Source organism: Cygnus olor, chromosome 1, assembly GCF_009769625.2.
Source record: "Cygnus olor isolate bCygOlo1 chromosome 1, bCygOlo1.pri.v2, whole genome shotgun sequence".
NCBI lineage: Eukaryota > Metazoa > Chordata > Aves > Anseriformes > Anatidae > Cygnus > Cygnus olor.
In genome coordinates, this window is record NC_049169.1 from 103,724,567 (window position 1) to 103,734,558 (window position 9,992).

General features: G+C 40.1%; 1 protein-coding gene across 1 annotated transcript; it reads left to right on the plus strand.

Moving 5' to 3' along the window:
- The first annotated feature begins 577 nt into the window (after positions 1-577).
- Positions 578-7,862, plus strand: FGF6 (fibroblast growth factor 6). Its single transcript, XM_040575703.1, has 3 exons — positions 578-4,510; positions 5,301-5,404; positions 7,558-7,862. The coding sequence occupies exons 1-3, from the start codon at positions 4,171-4,173 to the stop codon at positions 7,732-7,734; spliced, it is 621 nt and encodes a 206-aa protein (XP_040431637.1). The 5' UTR covers positions 578-4,170; the 3' UTR covers positions 7,735-7,862.
- The last annotated feature ends 2,130 nt before the right edge of the window (positions 7,863-9,992 follow it).

A 9,992-nucleotide genomic window follows, 5' to 3' on the forward strand; every position in this document is an offset into this window, starting at 1 on the left:
TATATTCCTGACTCTTCTATAGCTTCCTTTGGGAGTGGATCTTTCCTCTACTTTCTCCAAAAAAAAAAAAAAAAAATGCCAGGAAGGTGTTCTGTCATTTGTACCTACCTGTAGGAAACTGGCATGTAAAACCCCAATGAGAGGCCTTGTGGTGGAATGGGAAGGTGATACTTATTACAAACAAATCTCTAAGTTGTTTTCTCCTACCCACATGTTCACATGCACCAAGACATATGTGCCCAAGTGTCCTGGCCAGGACTGCTGCTTGTGACATGGAAGATGAGGGAAGCCAGCTGTTACATCCTCAGTCTGTGTCTTGGTTTCACTTTGACTGGTGTTGATAAGCTGGTTTTTGAATATGCCTTTTACATGCTTTAGAAGTCAGCAGCTGTAACAAGGTGATACTTTTGTTTCAGAAGCTTGTTTGCTTCAGCCTCTAAGTGTCTTACACAAGGTTGCTGTCTATTTTCTTGCTTATTCACTCTGGGTATAAATGGCTACACATCTGCCTTCCCTGTGGGATAACGGGAAGAAGAATAACAAATGCAGAGTGCTATAACCCTCTTTGTCATTGTTCTGCCATCAGCCTTCTGGTTTTCTGCTGATTCTGGGTTTCTACTGATTTGTGCTGTAGCTCTATCCAATGTGGGCTGTCTGATCTTAATGTCAACAACACACCCAGTGTTTACCAGTTTTATTGCTGTTAGCTGGGTCCTTGGGTATTAATACAAGTCATTTTCATAATCCTTGCTATATTTTCTTTTGGTTTTGCTTTCATACACACATTCTGTGATTTATGTCTTTCATTCATAATAGTATTTTTGTTACAATTCTCTATGTGCTGGCCAACTCACTTCAGCAAACCCCCCTGTGCCTAAAGATGGTCTGATGGGGCTCTATGTTCATACTGGGTATAACAGTCCTGTGCGAGTTATCCAGAGCCTGCAATGCCCTTCCATAGCAGTCAGATCTGTGACCCAGCAATCTCCTTCCTCCTCTGTTCCACAACCAGCCTGGATCTTCAGCACAGGCAAGGTGAAAAATTTTGGTTTGACTTTCTGATTTCGAATGAGGGACAGCTCTTTCCGTGCCTTAAAATAGGTAGAGACTTTTTAGAGATTTGAAAATGGAACCCTGGAGCCTAGGTCATCGTGCATTTTTGAAAGACGTGTTCTGAATCTGTATCGCATTACTGCTCAGCTGCCTGGCTTTTCCTAGACTATCCGAAAGTGGATCTGTATTACTGTGTTCCAAAGGGGCCTTATTTTAATATCGCACTGAAATACTGACAATGAAAGCCTGTTACTTTAATTAGGTGGTAACCCCCATCATCCTGGGTCTTAGGACTTTGGGTAAGAAGAGGTTGATTGCTGAGGTAAATTTTTACCATTACGGAGTTCATGGGACTAATTTTACTGTAAATTTCTATTTTACAGTTTTTACTGTTATCTCCCTTGACACCTTCCAAATTCTGCTGGACACATGATGCCAGAACAATGTGCTATCTGAAAAATCAAAAAGATTTCAGTCAATTTTCTGGAGACAGTTAATTCACAGGCCAAGAAGACAAGTTTAACCACAACAAAATACATGGTAAAGGAGACAAGGATTATCTAATTGAATCAGAAACTCTAGAACTTACACAAAAGTTTGTCTTCAGACACCTTTCCTAATACAACAAAACTCAGCAACCTTCTGGCTATGATCAGACTGTGAGGTGGTTCAAGACTCATTTCAGCTCTGATGCAGAACTGCCAAGTAGTACAAGACTATAGTATACACCTCATCTCTCAGCTGCACACCATTCACCACTCGGTCTTAGGCTGGGTACCAAGAATCTCTCTCTGAGGACTGTCAAACATCCCAGTGAAGTGACAATTTTTAGCTATTGGTTTAGGTTCCAGATCAAGGAAAAATGGCAATGGCAGATATGCCAGCAAAAGTTAGAGAAGCTGTTTTAGCCCATGCCTTGGTCCTGTTGTGAGAAAACTGACAAATAAGACAAAGGTGATTGAAAGCTGGTGATGGAAAGCCAGCTCTGCACTCTCCTCCCTCAACCTGTGAAACCACCAACTGCTGTTTTGCTTGATGATTGACAGCTGTATTCTGCTTTTCCTCTTAGGACACTGATCACAAGCAAGCTGCAAAATTACACTTCAAACATTCCTTAGGGAGAAGAAAACAACATTTTGGAAGTGAATATTACAATGCATATTTTAGAGACAGGGATGGCTCCAAGAGATTAAGCTTTTTTCTTGGAGTTACATGCATTGGGAATGAGCAGGACTTCAGACTATACTATAAAACAATCTAGAAAGTCGATGCTTCATCCCTGTAACATCCCTATAACCATGAGCCTTTTTTCCTGTCAGCACTGGCCTCCCATAGAGACACTGCAGCTGTGCCGAGAGGGTGAAAAATGCAGGTAATTCCTAAAAATTATATGTGCAGTTCACACCCCGGAAAAATCATGAGATAAAGTAGACAGCAGCAGAGAAAGTGATATGATTTTTTTTTCATCATGAGCAAAAGGCAGAAGATAACCTGAATGCTGCTTTGACCAAGACATAGAGCTTCTGAAATGCCACCTGGCACAAGCCAGGGGACTAGTCCAGTGGTTCCCAGCCTTTTTATAGCTGAGCCCCTCTCAAGAGAGTAATCAGTATTTCACACGTCACCGAATCTATCTGCTCACCTGCTTCAAGGCTACCATCTCCTCCCCATCGCTCACAGTGCTTCTGCTCGAGTGTCTGCTGTGTCCATGGCCTCATATTACAGCCCAGTGAATGTGAAACTGTATGTCATGCCTGATGTGCTTGGTTCCACTGTGCTTCCAGGTACTCTCCTTACTAGCATGCAGGCATCTCAAATGACATGGACAACACAAGTTCTGTGCTGTGAAAAGCTGCCAGACATATTGGCAAAAATATTTGCAGATATCTCAGCCATTTTCCACCACCTACTGTATTAGTGTATTATATGAGGGGAAATAAGTAAGGCAGTCTGAGGAAGAAGAGGAAAATGAAGATGCTTGTCATTTACAAAAGTAAATAATAAAGGTAAAGGAGTACTTGGGCTTAAGGAAAAGAGACAGTGAAAAGGTAGGAAGGAGTGGCCATTTCCCTCCCTCTTTAATGCATTGCTAAGACCCTGTCTTGCAAATACAATTGCACACCTGCAAATGTATTTCAGGGCAGCACAGATCCAAGATTTGTTCACTGTATTAAGGCCCATGTCCTTCCCAAATAAATGGGATCATTTGGAAGTCACCTCAGTGAAAACCACAAACACTTAAGAACATTAGCAATGTCCCCTTGCTACCAGCAACTGCAATCTTGTGCCTGCATGCCTGGCTTAGCAGAAATGCAACTGCAAACAGCAGAAGCATGTTTGAGTAAAAATAGTAGGAACAAGCCCCACTTTTCACATGGCTTACCTCTGTGTTAACAGAGCAGGAGCACTCCTTTTAGAGGCACAGAAAAGCTGTTAGTGCATGGGCCGCTGTCGTAAGGGGTGCCCTGGATTTGCTGGGCATGCACTAAAAGAGAAACGGCCACTTCAAGCCAATTCTCCCCAAATGCTGAGCTACCCTGATGTACACCCAGCGATCATGCAGCTAAGGAAGTGACTGCAAAGTCTTCATTGCTCTCTGATGAGGTCCATGACTGTTTTTACACCTTCTTCTCTAAATAAGGAAGCTGCCTGCAAGGCCTCTGACTGCCCAACCAATTTGATTCCTTTGCTTTGCGCAGCCAATGAAACCTCACTCCTGCCTCTGGTCTTGGATGACAGCACTCATCAAACCCCAGCCAGCCGGGGAGGATGGCAGGTTAGTGTTACAGCCATGCCAAGCTTACCTCTGGCAAGCTGTTGATGTCAGAGTGATGATGTGGGGAGGGACAGCCTCTGCACTATAAAGATGGGTCAATCAAATACAACCGAGGCTGCCCACCGGAGAGCAGGACCTCCAAAACATGGTCCCCACCAGTTTGAGTCCTGCTGGCCTCTCTCTGCTTTCAACCCAACTGCTCTCAGGCTTTAGTTTCATGTCAGCAATCTCTATTTGCTTTCCAAAAATAAGCTTCTGCCACCATGCTGAAGGGAGAAAAACAAGAAGGGCGGTATTTTTAGGGCCATTAATTCTGACCACGTGCCCAGGAGTTGAACCGGATGACCACTGCACAAAGACTTCTCATCACTATGTTCTCCAAAGCCAGCATTCATCGGACGTTGTCTGCTTTCATTCTCCTGTTTTTTTTAGCTGGGATTGCTTCAACATATCCAGTTGTAAGCAGAACTAATGGCACATTGCTGGAAAGAGGATGGCAATCTCTGTTGTCCAGGTCCATTGCTGGGATGTCAGGGGAGAAGTCAGATGTGAACTGGGAGAGTGACTATTTGCTAGGAATCAAGAGGCAGCGGAGGCTTTATTGCAACGTGGGCATCGGGTTTCACCTTCAAATCCTCCCAGACGGAAGGATAAGCGGAGTTCACAATGAAAACCAATACAGTGAGTTGCATCCAGAAATGAAATAGATGTCACTTAATTGCTGTGAACTCTAGTAATTACCCTTCATAGAATGCAAATGTTATTACTTGTTATTGTTAATCTGTGCTACATCTGTTGCCTTTTAAAAGTCTCTGGGATCAATAAACATTAGAAACCTCCAGGCTGAAACATGTCACAAATGCTTAGACAAATTTAGATACAATTTATTTTTACTTTGCTTTACTGCACAGATGAGAAAAGACAAAACAGGTTGAAAACTTTTTCTCTCTGCTGCATTTGCTCACTCCTCACCTTCTCATTTGCCTTTTGAATCTGGGAGGTTGTCACCGAGCTCACAGAGCCAAAGAATGATTTTGGAATTCTACATTTGGGACACTCAGTAATGGAAGGGACTTGCTGTTCCTGGTGTGCTTGTTCTTATGGCTGCAGTTCTGTAACTATAAGATTAAAGGAAAAGCTTTAGTCCTTCGGACTTGATTTTTTCATAGAAGACAGTAACAGTAACATAAAAATAAGTTACATATTAAAAAGTCCAAGAGAGTTTGATAGATATAAGAGCAAAAGTATTCTACAGAGTGTGAATATGATTCTGGAAGAATTATTATAAGATCCTTTGGCATATAGAAAAAAACATCATCTTCTCTGTGTACTTTTATTATGCCCAACTAGGGACATAGTTCTAATAAAAATTATGGTATGTTCATTAGGGTTTTAAAATAGTCATATCTAAATTGGCTTTGATTAGCTACAAATTCTGTGATAATGTTTCTATTAACTTCTTATTTTTTAGGTCTCTTTGAAATATCCACTGTAGAGAGAGGTGTTGTTAGCCTGTTCGGTGTGAAAAGTGCTCTCTTCATTGCAATGAACAACAAGGGGAAGCTGTATGGAACGGTGAGTACAAGTGCAAATAATTTTAATAATTAAAATAAATTAAATAATTCAAGACTTAAACAAAAACTGCAAAGGTCCTGAGTTTTGGTGCTTTGTTTGTTTGTTTTTTATTTTTTCCTCTTGAAAATCTCTACTTTCAAGCAGAGAAAACAGCCTTTCAATTACAGGGAATGTACCCAGCCTGGAGTCATCAGTGTTATTCAGTGCAACAAGTGTTGTGTCTGTTGGTGGACTGTTATTTTAAAGCTTTCCAATAACACTGTACAGAAAGCACCCTAGGAAAATGAATGCATTTTGCAAATAGTACAGATTAATTAGATAGCTTCTTCTAAGGGCTCAGCACTGCAAACGTTGTAGTAAGAGTGAATCCTGCTGATACCAACACTTCATTACACTTAAAATGAAAGGGTGTGCTTTGGAAAAACTGCTAGAACCTAAAGTGTGTGTGTAACAATGTACCCTTGTATGCACATACATGAGCGTGTAAGAGAGAGAGAATTTGAGCTATATCAGTGCTAGCTGCTGTTAGTAAAATCATGACAACATGCCTCTCCCTACTACAAACAAACACAGCATGGAGAATAAATAGGAAGTCTACCCTACAAAGCCCACATATGTGACTGGGGCTATTTAAGGATCAGTTTTGTGGGATCAGTCCCAAAGTGCGAAGAAACAGTAATAGCTATTAACAATGGTATGCAAGTCATACTGAAACATCATCACCATCATCTTCATCTAGAAAGTGCTAGCTATGCTTTTTAAATGCAATTTAATCTCTGAGACCTGAGCAAGGCGTCCTCAGTCTCAACACTGAGTAGAAAAGGCACCTGTTAGGAAGCTCGTTTGAGAGTCTGGCTCTGGGCAATAAGCAAACCAGCCCATCTCACAATAATGAATGATACTGACAGAACTCTTCTTTTTTTTTTTTTTTTTTTTTTTTTTGTCAAGAAACAATAAAGTCAGTTCCTTTGAAACAGCTGTAATTTCAACAAAGCATTTCACTGCTTAATAAAGTACCAGATGTTGTGAAGGACACATAGCCATTACTAATCTGGCTGTTTCCTGCTCACACAGGTAATGGTAGTGGGGCATCTTAAGGTTCCACTCTTGGAATATTAGTTCACTCATGTCTGATTTCAAGCACCTAGAATTGCCAGAAGCCCAAATGCTTTGCTTAGCTAGGTCTTTCTAAAGAAATCCAGAGCTCCTTTGGATTATTTTTTACAGTTTCTGTTCAATCTTGCTTATTTTCAAAGACATTTTTAAATGCTGAAATAGATGTTCATTCTCCCTTGCACAATGCAATGCCCTGAGTTAAACTCTTATAAACTTTGAATTGTTTTATTACAAAGATGCCCAAGTAGAACTGCACTGGTGGTGTCTCATATGCCAGACATTTGATGTCAGAGAATTATTCAGCTTTCTTTTTTAATTTCCTTGGTGCTCTGCATTTGTATCCTGCTTATCCTGTCACTTTCTCTCCCAGATAACTCTATTTCCTTGGATTGAAGTGACACCATATGAAGATAACTTAAACTGTTTTCCTGGCTTAGAAGCTGGAACATCATATCTCACTAACAGATAAATATAACATCATTAAAGAAGTAACAAAATATAGCATCACTAATGATGTACCAAAAAAGAAGGTTTGGTGCTAATCAAAGGTTTTTTTCAAATGCCTTATTCAAACAACCAGTTCTTCCTGAACACTGCTGTTTGTGAGAGAACTGAATGTTTTGACAGGCAGCATATAATTCTTTCATAAATGACAGGACCTCTTGCAGAGGGGAGGTATGAAATAAAGCTACATCAATTGGGCAAAAGGGCATGATGATGACAAATTATTGCTTACAAAGAAAATGGAGACATCCATGATTTATGAAGAATTAACCTGATCTGTCACAGGAAGTCCACAGTTCATTATCTGGACAGGTGGTATCTGAGTTCATCTGACACCAAACTAGCACTGTGGAGGGAGATTTATTGTTGGATGCAGACACTACAGCACCACCTGTTGCACACTGTAACATGCTCTTCTTCGGTAAAAATGCTAGTAAGAAAAGTGACTTGGGTCTTCCCGAAATACTTATTGCAACTGCTTTTGCTCTTCCCCGCACCACCCCCTCCCCCCTCCCCCCCTTCCTATTCTATAGGCTGTTTTCCAAGATGAATGCAAATTCAAAGAAACCTTGCTGCCCAATAACTACAATGCATATGAATCAAATGCTTACCACGGTGCTTATATAGCACTCAGCAAACATGGGAGAGTGAAGAGAGGAAATAAAGTTTCTCCAGCTATGACAGTGACCCACTTTTTACCAAGAATATGAACATGAACAAAGCAGAAGACTTAATCCCAGGAAAAACTCTTTCATTTTGCACATGGGAATAATCTCCCAGGTAAAGTATTTATACTGTTCATTGAAAAAAAAATCTATATGTGTATATTTGGATAAAATAATTTGTACTAGGTTCATCATATGGCATATGTAATATTATGCTGCTTCTCTTCTACTCTGTACAAATTTTACATGGCTGTGTGCCTCCTTTGGTGCTGAACAGAGAAAAATGCAAGTTGGAGTGCAAAGAGAAAAAATATTAGGAAGATATAGAATGGCTGTGATAATTATCTAATCAACCATTGATTATTTACTAGTTAATATTAATTACCTCAGAAAAAAACCCTACATGGTGAGTTGTTTACATATTATGGGCCAAATCATAAGATGAATTTGCTTCACCAGAACTTCGAGCAGTTTACTCCATCTGAATATCTGCCTGCACCTCCCCTTCTACACATGTACACGTGTCCTGTCTTGTGAAGTCCTCAGACTATTTTGACCATGATGGTGCCCATTCCACAACTGTTTCCACACAAGCAAATTGCCTACCCCCAGAGTCCCTCTTTCTCTGAAGGAATTCTGCAGGACCTCCTCACATGGGCTTGTTGGCAAAATTAAGACCTACAATCAATTTCCCTCAGGAAGGGCCATGGGCTATATCAGAGATGGGTCCCAAATACAAAATGCATCAGGAGATTAGGATGTTGAATGCCACCCACGTGGCATTTTGGGGGCTACTTAAGTTTAGACCTACCTCCAATATAGAAGTGTATATCTTTAATATAAATATATATAGACATGATATGTGTGTTTGTGTATCTAAGTAGTTACATACTTTTAACGCATCAGTCATCCCAGTCTCTAGATGCCCAGGTGCTCTGATATCCATACACATATGCAATCATAAATATTTAACAGCAATGTTTTCACTTTTAGCTGTACCATATTTATCTCTTAAGAACTGAAACCGGTCTGCAGGATGCATTATTTAATTATATAATATAAGATGTATGGAATTCATGAAAGCTTCCATCAAAGGGTTATTGTAGAAAACGTCTCTGTTTTGAATTCAATTTTATTTACTGTTTTAAGTATATTTGGTTCTTTTCTATTATACCTCACTGAGGTACCAAGTACAGAGGAAGAAAGAATTTTTGTAAGCACACATTCCAATGTTGGTGCAGAGGAATTTAAACTAATTAGAATTTCTGCCAATTGCAAAGCATCACATTCAAAGACATCATGGCAAGCTATATGAAATATTCTCCAAATCTCTCCTAGAAGCCATACAAATGGTGCATAACCTTGCCTTACTATTTTGACAACCTTTTTCCATACCACGATTCTCTGTGCCTTTGAAAGAGTATTTTAAGATGTCCAAAGTCAATAGTCACTATAAATGTCAGTTACCAGAAGCCTTGGGATTCCTGCATTGATGGCATGCTCCTAAATTTGAAACTAGATTCAATGCAATGTCAGAGCATGAGCATTTTCAGCATAGATGGACTGTGCTGCTGCAGAAGTGAGCATCTGAGTGCAAGATAATCTCCCATGTGCAGCCAAAATGTGACTATGTCCAGCCTTGACATGCCATTCTATTTGCAGGGGGTGTCTATTCATAATGAATTTGAGCCTTCTGACATGTAAGAAAAACACTGTTCGGGGCCAGATCCTCAGATGGAGTAAAGCAGCCAAACTGGCCTATCGGTTTATAGCTGCAGAAGATTTGGTCCAAAGAGTGTGCCTACAAGGGTGCATCTGCAGCCATACTTTCTGACTTATTGTCAAGACAATTGTTTTGTGGACATAATACAGTTTTCCGCTACTTTTGTGTAATTTATACTTGAATTTATTTTTCTTAAATGTAAGTGGTGATCACAGTGTAAAGGAAGAGTAAAAAGAATGGAACACTGCTTACATTACACTAAGGGGACATTTTGGATATGGCAAAGGATAGGAGTTACACTTAATTTTCTGGTCTTGCAGTATGTAGAAAGAAGCCAAGTTGGCACCCGTTGTTCATCTACAATGTGTGCAGCAGTTTACTTTGGGAAAAAAATTCATTTTAAGAGAAAAAGTAGGATGTTTTGAGTGGGGAGATTGCCCCAAAGAAAAGTTTGGTTGATATCAGACAGTTACACTGACATAGAGTCCCTAATAGTGCTGATAGGCAGACCACAGCTGTATTGAAATACATTAGCTGACAATCTGTATTCTTGTGTTATATTCCTAATTGTCTTTTGAAA

Excerpts from the sequence above, each read along its gene's own strand:
- FGF6 (XM_040575703.1), top strand. The coding sequence starts at position 4,171 with ATGACCACTGCACAAAGACTTCTCATCACTATGTTCTCCAAAGCCAGC. Across the intron at positions 4,511-5,300 it reads TCACAATGAAAACCAATACA|GTCTCTTTGAAATATCCACT; the intron begins GTGAGTTGCATC and ends CTTATTTTTTAG. Across the intron at positions 5,405-7,557 it reads AGGGGAAGCTGTATGGAACG|GCTGTTTTCCAAGATGAATG; the intron begins GTGAGTACAAGT and ends CCTATTCTATAG.